Genomic DNA, 16,311 nt, shown 5'->3' on the forward strand with positions numbered 1-16,311 from the left:
GGTTACAAAATGTATCACTTAGGCTATAGAAATTAAACCTCACTGTTTTCAGAAAGATTTTTTTTTTTTACACTCTTCATTTCTGTTTATAGTGTAAATATACCTAATTTGATCACTTAGAAATCAAAACTCAATGTTTTGAGAAAAAAAAAAATCACCCTTGCATTTCTGTTTTTTGAATGCACAAGTCAAGTAGCCTATGCCTACTTCTATTTCTATAGCACTTTATACAATACAGATTGTTTCAAAGCAGCTTCACAATAGTAACACGTCCAAATTCTGCTGTAAAACAGCTCTAGAAGCCAAAAGTGTCATTATTCAGCTCAAGTCACTTCAGTATAGGCTATATTTATTCAGTTCAGTTCAAGAACTATAAAGTTTATCAGTCGTGTAGTCCTATACAGACAGTGTATTTGTGCACATAGGCCTACATGTACATGTGACAAACTCCTGTACACTGCACTGCACAATGAACAAGCAATGCAAGAAGATAGTAGTGTTTTACATTTATTTACATCTGTGTGTAGTTTGGCATGTACGTGGCTAATCATTTGATGGTTTGTGTGCTGAGTTACTGTGCAAAAACACCATTTTTAAAATAGTTAAAATAGTTTTGAATGAAGTGTTTGCTTTTGCAAGAGATGTGTGACGTTTGGCATCTTGTGTGCGTTATTGTGTGTAGAGAGAAATGAAGAAAAGTGTGTGTAAGCAATAAAACACTGTAACACACACCGCCGCAGTTCCATCTGCTGGTTAGCCTCGGTACTGCACGACATTTCCCGGTAAGAGGAGGATTAACCACCGCACTGAACTCCATCCTCGGGCAGAGATATGACTCAGCGTTAATGAGCTCAAAATATAATAACTGACCACAAATTAAGTAGTAAGCTTACTTAAAACTATTTCTCGTATGAATCGTTATATTTAAATAGCTTTTTGTCTTTTACATCATGGATAGCTTCCGCGGTTTGTTTGATAAACTCGACAGGAATAAAGACGGTTTTATATCTCGTGAGGAGCTGCATAGTGAAATGCGAAGGATAGGTGTGGAACCAGTGTGTGAAAAGGTTCAAGTAAGATTTTCCATTGATATCAATTGCAGAGATCATGTCAAGTAATCATTCTTTTATGCTGCCTATCTGGAGATATCATGTTCTGTGTGAACAAATAACAGCCTACAATTCTTTCGTTCAGGCAATCTTGTCAAATTATGACCAAAACGAGGATGGACGTCTAAGCTATGAGGAATTTCTTATTTACATAATGGACAGAGAGAAGAAATGGAAAATAGATTTTCATGCCCTTGACAGAAATAAATGTGGTAAGTTGTCTGTGACAAATATTCTATCATTCTTATTTTTTTAACTGAAACAGCTTACAGTAGGGCTACTGTAGAACTAGCATTTGTGCAGTGGTGTACAATTCTCTCAACTACAAAACAAAGTAGGCTACCAAAACAGTGTTTTTTTTTTAATCATATTATTTTTATATAGCCTATTACAATATACATTTAAATGATATTCTATTTTTGTATTTTGTACATGATGTAACATGATCTGTATTTTCTTAGAACTGCACATTTCAATTCGGATATTACTTTGATAGTCACCGCTATCTTACAGTTTTATATATATATATATATATATATATATATATATATATATATATATATATATATATATATATATATATATATATATACAATCGCTATAGGACAAGTTTCTCAATACTTAGGTCACTTTTTCAAATCTCTTCACACAGTCCCTAACCAACTTTTATATTGGCATAGCAGTTAATTTCACATTCAAAATGCACCAAATCTATCAAAACACTTCATTCATGTCTCTAATCAAGTCATTCTTCCATAACACTCGCAAAGGTTTTCCCCCAACAAACACTGTCACTCATAAAACAACCTAAAAAAAACACAAACAACAGGAGCATTATATAATGTTTTCTTTTGTAAAAGATATCTTGGCCAAACAGTTAATCTCTCCTTCAAAACTCACTCAGACCAACAAAACTCAAAATAAGCTTGTTCCATCATAACACTGAAAAAAATTTTAATAAATGTTTGCCGCTTGTTTAAATTGCTTAATAAAAATTAGCTAAAGCAACACAATTGCTGTACATTTTGTCCTTACTTTACTTGATTGTGTTCAATCCACTTAAATATATGTAAAATTGAAGTTTACTTAATCCGTTTGTTTTGGGATAACATGATTGATTTTCGTTGCATTACAGTAAGTTTAACAACTGTTTTGAAAAGTGTATAAACATGTGCAAAAGTTTTGGTGGTATTTGTGTTTAAGTGAGAAAAGAATTCATGTAAATTGAAAGTTAGTGAATGCATTTTGTGCCAAAGCAATGATAAATGATCCACAGTTTAGCTCACATAGACTGTGTAAAGAGTTTTGAAAAAGTGACCTATAGGCTAATGAGAAATGTGTCCTAGCGATTGTAAAAAACTGTAATTAGAAACATGCATTTCTGTAAAGCTGCTTTGAAAAAGTTATGTATTGTGAAAAGCGCTATATAAATAAATATGAATTGAATTGAAAATGCTTTCCTCTTATTAGGGGCAATTGACCTGGAGGATATCATGACTCTGTTTAAGGAATTAGGATTGGTCATATCAAAACCCAATGCAAAACGAATCATTCAAATGTAAGAGACATGATGCTGCTGCCTTCACATTTGCAATATTTTATTTCTATTCCATTGGTAACAATGCCATAGAAAATAAATGTCACATCAAGATCACTCCATGCTTTTGTAGTATGGAGTCAGATACCTTGTCATCTACAGATTTATGTAAATCTTAAATAGACCTTGTGTTCTGATACAGTTTATATTAAATGCATGAAATCAATGAAATGCTTAGGAATTTGTATTGATTGGATTATTATTATTAACATTAAACTCTGATTGTCATTAGGATGGATGAAGACAACTCTATGACAGTAGACTGGGATGAATTCCTCCAGCACGTCATCATCAACCCAGCAGAAAACATTGGAGAATTAGTATCTTCCTGGAAACATAACTTGGTAAAAAAATTCAGCTTTTAAATACTTATTTCTAAAATACCTTCAAACTTTAAAATAATAATTGACCCAAAAGGGAAATTATCTCATTATTTACTCACCCCAGTGCTATATAAGATGTGTTTGACTTTCTTTCTTCTGCTGAACACTTCCATTTCAGCTCTGTAGATCCATCAAGGAATAAAAAAAAAACTTATATACTGTATGAGACATGAGACATTGATTATGCCATTGGAGCCATATGAATTACTTTTATACTTGATGTGCTTTTTGGAGTATCAAACTTTTGGTCACCATTCACTTGCATTGTGTGGACCTTGAGAGCTAAGATATTATTCTAAAAATCTTTGTGTCATACATAAAGTCATACTTTACATAAAGACTATGACATGAGTAAATGAGGGGAAAATGTCATTTTAACGAAACAATTCCTTCAAGATTTTGCACATATACTGTACGTTTAATCTGAACTGTTCATTGTCATCAAAAGGATGTTGTCTTATAGGTGTTTGATGTAGGAGAGAGTCGCTCTTTGTCTATTGAGTTAACCCAGGACGAGACTGACCTGTCAATCTGGGGGAATTTTATACTGGCAGCAGGCTTGGCAGATGCAGTGTCCAGAACTGTGACAGCACCAATTGACCTGTTAAAGACACGACTTCAGGTATTTTTTATTTTTGTCCACTTGCTGTTAAATTAACTTAAATGTGTTTAATTAAATCCAAAGAAATTAAAGTATAAGCGTTGTTGTTGTTGTATACAACTAAAGATGCAACCTTTAGAACTCTCCTTGGAGGGGGCGGGCATCCCGAGGCCACTACGTTTCTGGGTGGACTTTGAGATATGTGCTTGCCAGAGACCGCTGCGCCCTGAAGCACACGAGGTGGCAGTGTTGGCAGAACGGTCCCCTGAGGACACCGAAGGGAGATGGGCACCTGATAATGAGGTGTTGACCGCTCCACTTCGGGGGGGACTGCCCTCACTGGCCTGAGCCCTCGGGTGTCAGGACCTCATCCCCCCAGCCTTCTTGGAGATAATGACGGTCCTCAGATCTGTCTTACCCCTCGAAGACTGCGGCTGAGAGCGCCCTCCCTGTCCCCAACCTTTCTGTGGGGGAGCACGGGAGGCTACGCTCTGCTTCTGGGTGGCACGGTGTGAGGAGCTGGCTTTAGAAGTTTGGGGCTGCTCCCGATCAGCAGCCCCAGAGGCATGAGAGCGACTGGGGAGGAGCTTCTGGAAAGTGGTCGCCTGCTTGGCTGCCTCCTGGAACCTCTCGACGACTGCATTTACAGTGTCGCAGAAGAGGCCAGAAGGTGACAGGGGCGCATCCACAAGAAAATTGTTGTCCTTCTTTTTAATATTGCTTAGGTTGAGCCACAGATGCCTCTCAGTGGCCACCAGGGCTGCCATAGAGCGGCCGATGGATTTAGCCGTCTCCTTAGCGGCCCTAAGAGATAAATCTGTGGCTCGACGTAGTTCGCAAATTATGTCAGGACCAATTCCCCCGCCCTTGTCCATGTCTCCTAACAACTCAGCTTGGTAGGCCTGCAGCAGCGACATGGTGTGAAGGCATGCTGCAGCCTGACCAGCGGCTGAGTAAGCTTGATGTGGTTCTGACTGGCTTAGTGGGTAATGCCGGGGCCTTTAGGGAAGATGCCGCCTCGGGGGAGAGATAGCTCGCAAACGTCTCTTCCACTTTTGGCATCTCCCCATAACCTTGCTCTTTATAATTCGATATAGAGGAATAGTTTGATGTTTGTGCACTATAAACTCTGTACGAAACCGGTGTGGAGATCGGAGAAGAACGGTAGGCTCCGACGTTGAGGTTGTGACCCTGATGGTAGGAAGCATTCGTCCAGCTTGCTTTTGGAATGAACGTCCTGCTTATCTGCTGGCCAGTCAATACTCAGTCTTTCAACTGCTTTTGTTACAACCCCAACCAGCTCCTCAAACGCATAAGACTGAGGTGGCAAGATCTCAGTATCTCTTGCGTTGACACTTATAACATCTAGTTCCTCAGAACTAGATAGTTCTAGTGTCGGTGCCTCAATCGGGGCGGAAGGAACCGCAGCGCGTGCTTCCAAACCCTGAGAGAAGGCACTGGACCTATCAGGTGAAGGCATGGATAAGGCTGGGCCCGTCTCTAGGCACACTGATAGATACATTTGCGAACCCCATGACTGTGATCGCCGCTGTGCCTCGGCTTTGTGCTTTCAGTCTTTGAGCTGGCTTAGCTTAGTGCAGCATGCCATGGGAATTGTCCTAGCCCTCCTTCTTCCCCAGCACCACCTGCCTTTCCTTGCAGCAGCTCGTATCCTATTCCCTGTATTCATTTGCATGTTTCGGCAGTAGCCTTCACTCATGCATCAGCAGAACCAGAGCAGATCTAGTCTGAACAACTCAACAACTCAAACTGAGGAATAAATATATACACAGAGTAACTAAAGAGCTGGTATACGTACTAAACAATAACGTACTAAAACATTTTTAAAAAGCTTTGCATACAGACGATAAGTTGTCAAACCGATCATGTTCACACGGATCTGACTAAAAAACGACTAAAACGCTGTATTCTGCTGCCAGGCCAGTAGGTGGCGATGTCAGTTTGTAAAGAAACACCATGTGGCTTTAAACAGAGCACGTAATACACATGCGCCCGACGCCATCGTTTTCACAAATTCGTGGTTTTGTAGTTTACACAGAAACAATAACAGTATCGTTTTCAAAAATTTGCACTTTGAAGCCCGTTTTCACCAAAACTGAACTTTACACAGTGTCGATGTTGCAAAATTGGTCACTTATTAAGTAGTCGATTAAGCCATTAAGCAGCTCTACAGAAGACAGTAGTGTCGTCATCCAGCTCAATTCAGTTCAAGATTTGGTTCTCATCCAAAAGTGTGAGTGCAGTCAAAGCGATAATGCAGTACATTATACTGAATATTAGTATTTCATTTAAATTAGGAGTATATATCATATGTTTTATTTGTAAAACTGAGTGTGTGAGATCTAACAGAATAGCCTAACACATTGCAATATACTGGATAGGTTTTTGGATCCAAAGCTGTGTCTCTGGGACTCCGAGAGCTGCAGACTGGAGGTTTTAGATCCTTGTGGCAAGGAAATGCTGTGAATGTTCTTAAAGGAACACCACAATCAACGCTTCAGTGCTTCATTTATGCCCAGGTGAGCACACAAACATGCACAAGCATTCACTCACATGTGCACAGATGTTCAAACATTCTTTGTCACTCTCCCAACAGATGAGGATGTCCACTCTGGGCGAGAGGGAAAGTCTGTCGGTCCATCAGAGGTTTGGACTGGGCTGTGTGTCAGGGGCTGTGGCACATGCTGTGTTCTACCCCTTAGAGGTATCACAGTGACACAACAGGTTGGAGCTCCTTACTGTTAGGTGTTATCTGTCAAATATGTCGTTTTTCAGAGAACAATACACCTTGTGTAATTAAAATTTTCTTTCTCCCTTCTTTACTTTCCGGCAAAGACAGGCAAAGCTTTTTTTTAGTGCTAATACAACAACATGAAGAGCAAAAGATGCGTATAACTGATTTTTTATCTTTGTATTGTATCAATTTCATGCTCCCAAAATGTATAATGGCAAATGTAATTTTGTCACACGAACTTGTTGCCTTGTATATAATGGCTAAATGCATAAATAAATGGCAAAATTTCTGCCTCAGATTAAAAAAATAAAATGATAATAATTGTCGTAATTGTGGCGAGGGACCCAGGGTTATTATAGCTAACTAAAACTAAAACCATAAAAAAAAAAATCCTACTTGAAATAAAATGAACCTTAACTAAAATAAAATCATAAAGAACTTTAATTTTATTTCAGCTAGTTTCTCATTTTCATTTAGTTTATCTTGATGTATTAAAACAACTAAAACCAAAGCTAAAATAAAAATTAATAAAACATATAAGACATATTAAATAATAAAAATGGCCAAAAAACAACAACAACAACAAAAAAAAAAACCATTATTTAACCAGCAACATTTAAGACTTAAGACATAAGACTTAACTAAAATTCAAATTCAGTTTATTTCAAAATAAATAAACCAATAGTCTCAATGATACTAAAATAACACTGATTGTGACATAAAGATTAAAATGTAGCCTAATTTGAGGTATAAAAATGGTAACACTTTACAATAAGGTTTAGGTTTCATTTGTTAACATTAGTTAATGTATTATTAACTAACATGAACTAAACAAGTTTATAAAAACACATCTGTTCATTGTTTATTCATGTTACTTCACAGTGCATTAACTAATGTTAACAAATGCAACTTTTGATTTGAATAATGTATTAGTAAATGTTGAAATTAACATTAACTAAGATTATTAAATGCTGTCGAACTATTGTTCATTCTTAGTTCATGTTAACTAATGCAGTTAGCTAAGGAAACCTTATTGTAAAGTGTTACTGCTATAATTACAATAAATAAAGTTGCTGTTGCAAGAAATAAAGCCACAATTGCAAAATATTAAGTTACAATATGCCATTTCAACTCACAATTATTAGAAATGTGAGGTAAAGTGACATTGTGAGATATATAGTCACAATTATGAAAAAAGTTATGAGAAATAGTCACAATAGTAAGTCGCAACTGTGAATTACAAGATATAAAGTTGCAATTATGAGAATTCATACATACAGTACAAGTACTTTCCATTTTAGTAATATTTCATCAACAATGCAAACTAAGTTGTAGTTAACATTCAGAACTTATTAGAGTAACCCCAGTTATTAACGTTTTTGTTTTTCTAACGGCAGGTGCTGAAAGTGAGACTCAATCTCCAGCCTGCCGGCACCTACAACGGAGTACTGGGATGTGCCAAGCTGATTTACCAGAACGAGTCTGTGGCAGCTTTCTACCGAGGGTTCAAACCCAGCATACTCTGCATGATACCTTATGCTGGAGTGGAATGTGCAGTGCATCAGGTATTCGAGAGGAGAGGACGTATCTGAGTATTCAATCAATAAGAGACAAACTACAAAACTGCTTTTACTTTCAGGCAGTGTGGCATGGGCAAGCTGCAACTTTTATTTGCTTCTCACTAAATTTAAAGTCATCAGTCTTTAACATGAAACCTTTCTCCTCTTGCAGTCAATTATGAGCTGGGCAAGACAGGATCCAGAGCAAGTCAGTGACTCCAAGCTGTTCCTCTTCAGTTTTGCTGCATTTGCATCGGGACAGGCCACCAGTTACCCACTTGCTGTCATTAGAACACAACAGCAAGCTCAAGGTGAACGTTAACCCGAACTGATAATTACTTTCATCAACGTTTTCCTTTATCAATAAAAATGCATTCCAAGGCTTTTGCCTTTTAATAATTAATATCTGTGCTGTACAATCTGGCAAATTTGTATCAGTCTGCATTAAGTCAAGTCAAGTCAAGTATATTTGTATAGCGCTTTTCACAATACAGATTGTATCAAAGCAGCTTCACAGTATTAAATTAATACTAAATTAATTAACACAGCATCAGAATCCTAACTGACAGGAAATGTTCTCAGACCTTTGACTAACGTTCTGCTAAGGTCTCTTTCAAAGTTATGAACAAACGTTAATAGAATGTTCGTTAAAAGTGATCTATTCTATGTTCTATTGTTCTCAAAACATCAGTACAAAAAAACTTTATACCTTTCTCATGGAACTTTTTTTCTGAAATTAAGTTGAGCATTTGTCTAACATTTTTTATATGTTACTGCTGGTTTCAAAAGTAATGTTCCCATAATGTTGAAGAATGATAAAAAAAGAATGTTCCATTAAAGGCCCACTGAAGTGCCGTGAAACGCACAGCATTATTCAATGTGTTGATGTCATTTCCACTGAAACAGGAAGACAGGGCGGGACATATCGAACAGCCCCTCCCCTTTTTAAATAGCCAATAGCGTTCCTTCGCCCCAATGGAAAGCATATTTACACTGTCTGAATCGTTCCCTATCACCTTTATAGTGCACTATATGCCATTCACCATGTAGAAAATAGTAATTTTGTGTGAACAAGTGACAGATTTTAGCGGCAGCTTCAGCGTCTATTTATAGTGTAAGGGGAGGGACACTTTAGATTCTAGAGAGCATTTGATTGGACAGAAAATCTGATGAGAAGCTGAGGTGCAGAGTGATGTCATCAAAATCATTGATCCATATTGATGGAAGTAAAGGCCTCATTATACTTCTGCGTCGGACCTACGCCGGAGCCTATACACCGTAGGCAACGTGTTGGTTTTAATTTATACTTCTGCGTTGTTGTCCGCGTTGACGCGCACCTAGGGAGCATGTGAAACCCGGAGGGAGGGGTTCTGGCAGACCAATCACAGCGCTTGTGTCCGCGTAGAATTGACGCGTTGTTACATTTTTGGAGAGGTGCACGTCAGGGTACGCCGAAGGGTACGCGCGCTACACACAGCCTACGACGTAGCTACGGCGGCAGTTCGACGCAGAAGTATAAATAGGCCTTAAGAGACTAAGTTCCCTTTCAAGGGAACTCGCGTTGCGTCGAAATTGACGCTATGGGGAACGCTTTGCGTGATGACGTTTTGAAGCACATGTAAAATCAGTCCAATGGTGTGGCGGAACGTCAGAGGCGGGTGACGTCACGTACCAGGAAGCTATAAAAGCCAGCCCGAAACAGAAAACGAAAGCTTTCTGAGTCTTCAGTTGCGCTCTGTGTGAAATCTGTCTCTGTATATTTGGTGTTGTCTGTCTATATCATATATATATATATATATTCAGTATGGCGAGCAAGCAGCAGTATAGGTTGTGTGTGCACCCCTGCCCGCGTTATTTAACGGGTGGGGACACTCACATCCTTTGTGTTGTTTGTTTGGGAGAGGAGCATGCCCAGTCAGCACTCGAGGGTGCTGGCTGTGAGCATTGTGACGCGCTGCCTTTGCGTACGCTCCGATCCCGCCTGGCGTTCTTCCAGAGCGCTCAGGATCGCGTTCCCCAGGGCTCTCGATCACAGACCTGGGGTTCGCAAATGGATCTATCAGTGGATGCTGAGACGGGCTCTGCCTTATCTCAGTCTCCTTCTGATAGACCCAGTGCCTCTCATCAGGGTTCGGAAGCACGCGCTGCGGTTTCTTCCGCCCCGATGGAGGCACCAACACTGCAATTGTCCAGCTCTGAGGAGTTGGATGTTGTTAGTGTTGACGCTGAGTCTGAGGATTCGCCACCTCAGTCTCATGCGTTGAGGAATTGCTTGATGTTGTAACAAGAGCTGTCGAGCGATTATCTATTGAGTGGCCAGAAGATAGGCAGGGCGTTCGTTCGAAAAGCAAGCTCGACGAACGTTTCCTGCCATCTCGTGCACAGCCTCAGCGCAGGAGTCTTCCGTTTTTCCCCGATCTCCACACCGAGGTGTCGAGATCGTGGGGGAAACCAGTGTCATATAGAGTGTATACTGCACAAACATCTCACTATTCATCCATTCACAATTATAAAGAGCATGGTTATGGGGAGATGCCGAAGGTGGAAGAGACGCTCGCGAGCTATCTCTCTCCAGCAACGGCATCTTCTCTGAAGGCTCCTGCACTTCCATCCAAGCCAGTAAAATTTACATCTTCCCTGGTTCATAAAGCTTATGCCGCCGCCGGCCAAGCTGCAGCATGTTTGCACACTATGTCCCTAATGCAAGCATACCAGGCAGAATTATTGGGTGATTTTGTAGAGGGCGGGGGTATTGGTCCCGATACTGTGTCCGAACTGCGTAGAGCCACAGATTTGTCTCTCAGGGCCACCAAGGAGACGGTTAAATCCATCGGCCGCTCTGTGGCAGCCCTGGTGGCCACTGAGAGGCATCTGTGGCTCAACCTAAGTGATATAAAGGACAAAGAAAAACATGTTCTTTTGGATGCACCGGTTTCCACTGAAGGTTTATTTGGAGATGCAGTTAATAGTGCTGTAGCAAAATCTCAAGAAGCTTCAAAACAGGCAGCTGCACTTCAGAAACTTCTCCCCCGCCGTTCTCTCTATGAGGCTGCTGAGCTGGAGCAGCCTCACTCCTCTAAAAAGAGCGCTGAGCACCGTGCCACTCAGAAACAGAGCGTTTCCTCCCGTGCTCCCCCACAAAAATCTCGGGGACACGGAGGGCGCTCTCAAACCCAGCAGTCTTCGAGGGGTAAAACGGATCTGCGGACCGTTATTACCGCCAAGAAGGCTGCTGGGAAAAAGTCCTGACGTCCGAGGGTTCAGGACAAGTGAGGGTAGTCCCCCCCGAAGCAGAGCGGTCAACACCTCGTTTTACGGTGCCCGTCTCTCTTCGGTGCCCTCAGGGGACCGGTCTGCCAACCCTGCCGCCTCCGGTGTTTCAGGGCGCAGCGGTCTCCGGCGAGCACATATCTCAAGGTCCACCCGGAAACGTAGTGGCCTCGGGATGCCCGCCCCCTCTGAGGAGGGTGCTAGAGCAGTCTGTTCGGTCGTTCCCTGCCGGTGCGCCGTTACAGGGCGACGAACCGACTACTCAACAGCAACACAATCCAGAAACCAGTCTCGAGAGGCTGGTACCTCTAGTAGAATCTTTGACAGCGTGGAAGCTACTGTCAAATGTTTCTCGTTGGGTCCTGCAGACCGTGGAAAAAGGGTATCAGATACAATTCAAGAAACGTCCACCTCGGTTTATGGGGGTCCTGCCCACAGTGGTGGGCCCCGAGCAGGTTCTGGTTATGGAACAGGAAGTAAACACTCTGTTAGAGAAAGGGGCCATAGAATATGTACCTCCCTCCAACAGGGAAACCGGGTTTTACAGCCGGTACTTCATAGTTCCAAAGAAGGACGGGGGATTGCGTCCCATTTTAGATCTTCGAGTTCTGAACGAGTCAGTCATGCAGCTCAAGTTCAAAATGTTAACATTGAGACAAATCGTGCCACAGATCAGGTCCGAGGACTGGTTTGTCACGATAGATCTCAAGGACGCATATTTCCATATTTCCATCCGTCCGTGTCATTGGAAGTTCCTGAGGTTTGCTTTCGGGGGCAAAGCATACCAATATCGAGTTCTTCCATTCGGCCTGGCTTTATCACCCCGCACTTTCACCAAATGCGTGGATGCAGCTCTGGCGCCCTTGCGCCTTCAGGGTATTCGCATATTGAACTACATCGACGATTGGTTGATTTTAGCTCAGTCGCATCAGTTGGCGATTCGGCATTGAGATGTCGTCCTCGCCCATATGAAAGAGCTGGGGTTACGGCTGAACGCCAAGAAGAGTGTGCTTTCTCCACTTCAGAGGACCACTTTTTTAGGCGTGGTTTGGGATTCAGTGTCGATGCAGGCGCGCCTGTCACCGCCACGGATAGATTCCATCCTTGCAGCTGTGAAAAGTGTAAAGCTAGGCCAGCTACTCACTGTCAAACAGTTCCAGAGACTGTTGGGTCTCATGGCAGCAGCTTCCAACGTGATACCTTTTGGACTACTGCACATGAGGCCCCTGCAGTGGTGGCTCAGGACCAGGGGGTTTTCCCCGAGGGGCAACCCATTTCGCACAATCAAGGTCACGCGGCGATGCCTACGTGCCTTGGTTATGTGGAAGAAACCTTGGTTCCTGTCCCAGGGCCCAGTGCTGGGAGCTCCTTGTCGTCGCAAACTGCTAACGACGGATGCTTCCCTCACGGGTTGGGGAGCGATCCTAGAGGGTCGCTCATCTCAAGGTCTGTGGGAAGACCATCATCGTTCCTGGCATATCAATCGGCTAGAGATGTTAGCTGTTTTCCGGGCTCTGAGGAGCTTTATCACAGATCTCAGGGGACACCATCTCCGAACACGTCGGTAGTCGCCTATATCAACCACCAAGGGGGTTTGCGCTCGCGCCCATTATCCAATCTGGCACGCCATATCCTCTTGTGGTCCCAGGGGAAGTTGCTGTCACTCAGGGCAGCCTACATCCCCGGGGTCCAGAATATAGGAGCAGACACTCTGTCGAGACAGGGGCCGAGGCCCGGGGAATGGAGGCTCCACCCCGAGGTGGTGGAGCTGATATGGAGGGAGTTTGGCCAAGCACAAGTGGATCTGTTTGCGTCTCGAGAGACGTCTCACTGTCCACTTTGGTTCTCCCTCACGCATCCAGCTCCTCTGGGACTGGATGCTATGGTACAGACGTGGCCGAGGCTACGTCTGTACGCCTTTCCCCCAGTTGCTCTGCTCCCGGGAGTTCTGGAGAGAGTTCGCAGGGACCGGGTTTGCCTGCTTCTTATAGCCCCGCGCTGGCCGGGAAGAGTATGGTTTCCCGATCTTGTGTCCCTCCTCGACGGGCATCCTCTGGAGCTTCCTGTCAGGAGGGACCTTCTGTCCCAAGCAGGGGGCTCGATTTTTCACCCCCGACCGGAACTGTGCAACCTGTGGGCTTGGCCTCTGAGGGGGCCCAGCTCATAGAGTCAGGTCTCTCAACTGAGGTTGTTGAGACCATTCTACAGTCCAGAGCTCCCTCCACGAGGAAACTTTATGCCCTGAAGTGGAGAGTGTTCACTTCTTGGTGTAGTGACCGTCGGTTGGATCCAGTCAACTGCCCAATTGGTACAGTTCTGGAGTTCCTGCAGGACCGGTTCACTGCAGGTCTGACCCCGTCCACTTTAAAGGTTTATGTGGCGGCTATAGGTGCTTACCACATTCCTTTGGGTGGAATGTCTGTGGGGAAAGACCCTCTGGTATCTTGTTTCCTTCGTGGCACTTGGAGGCTGAGGCCTGCAGTTCGCTCTAGGGTGCCACCTTGGGATTTGTCCATTGCGCTGCAAGGCCTTTCCCTGGCCCCATTTGAGCCCATCGAGGAGGTTCCTGAGAAATTCCTAACTCTGAAAGCTCTGTTCCTTCTCGCCATTTCTTCTCTCAAGAGAATAGGGGATCTCCAAGCATTGTCGGTTGCTCCGTCATGCTTGGAGTTTGCTCCGGGTATGGTTAAAGCTTTTCTTCATCCTAGACCAGGTTATATCCCCAAGGTCCCCACTAATGTGGCTAGACCTATTGTTCTGCAGGCCTTCTGTCCTCCTCCTTTTCAAAATGTGGACCAGGAGGCGAATAATTTGCTTTGCCCTGTTCGGGCGTTAGACGCTTATGTCCACAGAGCTGCCCTGTGGCGTAAAAGCGATCAATTGTTTGTATGCTTTGGGTCCCCTAACAAGGGAGGTCCAGTGTCTAAGCAAAGGATGAGCAAGTGGGTGGTTGAGGCTATCTCACTTGCTTATGAGGCGGCTGGGCAGCCTTCTCCTTTGGCTGTCCGGTCGCACTCTACTAGGAGTATGGCGGCCTCTAAGGCCCTTTTATCAGGGGTATCTTTACAGGACGTTTGTGATGCGGCAGGCTGGACCTCACTGCACACCTTCGTCAGGTTCTACTCTTTAGACCTAGACTCTACTCCAGGGTCTCAGGTTTTGTCTTCCTAGTGCTGCTCACTTGATTTCACACAGGACAGACATTTGTAGCTATGGTGGCGTTGGTATAGACGTTCCCCATAGCGTCAATTTCGACGCAACGCGAGTTCCCTTGAAAGGGAACGCCTCGGTTACGACTGTAACCTCGGTTCCCTGAAGAGGGAACGAGCGTTGCGTCACCTTGCCATATCTCCTTCATGCCTGTCAGCACGACTTCAGACTCTACGAAGCTTTCGTTTTCTGTTTCGGGCTGGCTTTTATAGCTTCCTGGTACGTGACGTCACCCGCCTCTGACGTTCCGCCTCACCATTGGACTGATTTTACATGTGCTTCAAGACGTCATCACGCAAAGCGTTCCCCATAGCGTCAATTTCGACGCAACGCTCGTTCCCTCTTCAGGGAACCGAGGTTACAGTCGTAACCGAGGCGTTTTGAACGCTTATATCTTTGTCGTTGTTTTGGAGCACACTAGCTTATAGATAACCTTAGGCTACCATATTCATACTAAAAGCCAAATAACGTCCATTTTGATTTCATGGGAACTTTAACGTTCATAATTATAAAAAAATAAATAAAAAAACACGTTTTTAAAGCATTTAAACAAACTAAACTGACTAAATTAAACATTCAGAAATAACGTTTTCATAACTTAATTGGGACATTAGCTAAATGTTCTTATGCAGGATACGTTCATCTCAGACTGCGTGAATGTATCAGTATTTGTCTTGTGAATCTCTTAGGCATTTACTAAATATATCTGTAATTTGATCACTGTGTTGTTGTCTTTTCTCTCACAATCTCAGCTTTCTGTTCGACCTCACAGAAGACTGCGGATGCTCTTCAAGGACTTGTCGGAATCTATGAGAAAAATGGAGTCCGAGGTTTTTATAATGGGATGGGTGCTAGCTTTGTGAGAGCTGTTCCTTGTGCTTTGCTGAATTACACCCTGACCTCAAAATTTGAGACATTGCTTTCTTCATTGTCCATAATGTAGAATAATGGTTTTGAGTCAATGTTTTTTTGATTGGTTTTTATTTATTTGAATTAATTCAGATCACATACATTCTTGTGTTACCCAATGTTATGGTGATAACATATGACTATGAGTATATTGTGTCAGTTTTTGATATCTGAGCCTTTTAACAAGTACACAAGCACCATATCAGTATTTTGTTCATCCTTGTTGTCATTTGGGTTAATATTTTAAAGTCTGCAACCATATGTTTTTATGTCATGAAATGTTAATCATGTTACCAACCTTCCTGACATCAAAAATCATTATTTGCTTGGTGCTATATGATGTACTTAATTATGACACAGGTGGTAAAGTGAAAAAGTGTTTTTTTTCTTTATAATTTGTATCTAAGCCCTGGACGTCACTAAAGTCTTGAGACACCTCTGCGGAATATGTGCAAATATTAATTTCGCTGTGAGTAAGTTTAACTTGTTGCATTTAGACTTCTGTGCATACGTTTAAATTGTTGCTTTTCCTTTTTATCTAATTATGTATTAAGAAAATTTGAACTTGCAGGAGAAGGGAAATATTCACAGTGTTACAAACTGTAATAAAAATCTACAATTGGCAATATTTAAACATCCCAAAAAATTTTCAGTTTTCCATTTTTTTCACAAAGAACCAAACTATACAGTTAATTAACTGAAACGAAAGAGCGATGGTTGATGATGGAAGTGGAGTGAGTCTCAATGAGTTTCAATGAGCAAAAAAATTATAAAATAAAAATAAAACAAGAATAAGGAGTCGGACTAGCGAAATCCAAACTTGTAATATAGTCACATACGTCTGAAGATTTTTAGAAACATTAAATTTGAATTATTTGGACAGAAATTAGTCTTTATAGGATATAGGGGAGTCTGGGG

The 16,311-nt window shown here is 42.5% G+C and overlaps 1 protein-coding gene across 1 annotated transcript; it reads left to right on the forward strand.

Annotated features, from left to right (window-relative positions):
• The first annotated feature begins 794 nt into the window (after positions 1-794).
• Positions 795-16,033, forward strand: slc25a24l (solute carrier family 25 member 24, like). The gene is made up of 10 exons (XM_082174043.1): positions 795-1,073; positions 1,195-1,321; positions 2,580-2,667; positions 2,939-3,050; positions 3,553-3,711; positions 6,093-6,230; positions 6,308-6,415; positions 7,843-8,010; positions 8,177-8,315; positions 15,237-16,033. The coding sequence occupies exons 1-10, from the start codon at positions 951-953 to the stop codon at positions 15,425-15,427; spliced, it is 1,353 nt and encodes a 450-aa protein (XP_082030169.1). The 5' UTR covers positions 795-950; the 3' UTR covers positions 15,428-16,033.
• Positions 16,034-16,311: the final 278 nt, after the last annotated feature.

Source organism: Leuciscus leuciscus (genome assembly GCF_965113295.1).
Source record: "Leuciscus leuciscus genome assembly, chromosome: 6".
Classification (NCBI taxonomy): domain Eukaryota; kingdom Metazoa; phylum Chordata; class Actinopteri; order Cypriniformes; family Leuciscidae; genus Leuciscus; species Leuciscus leuciscus.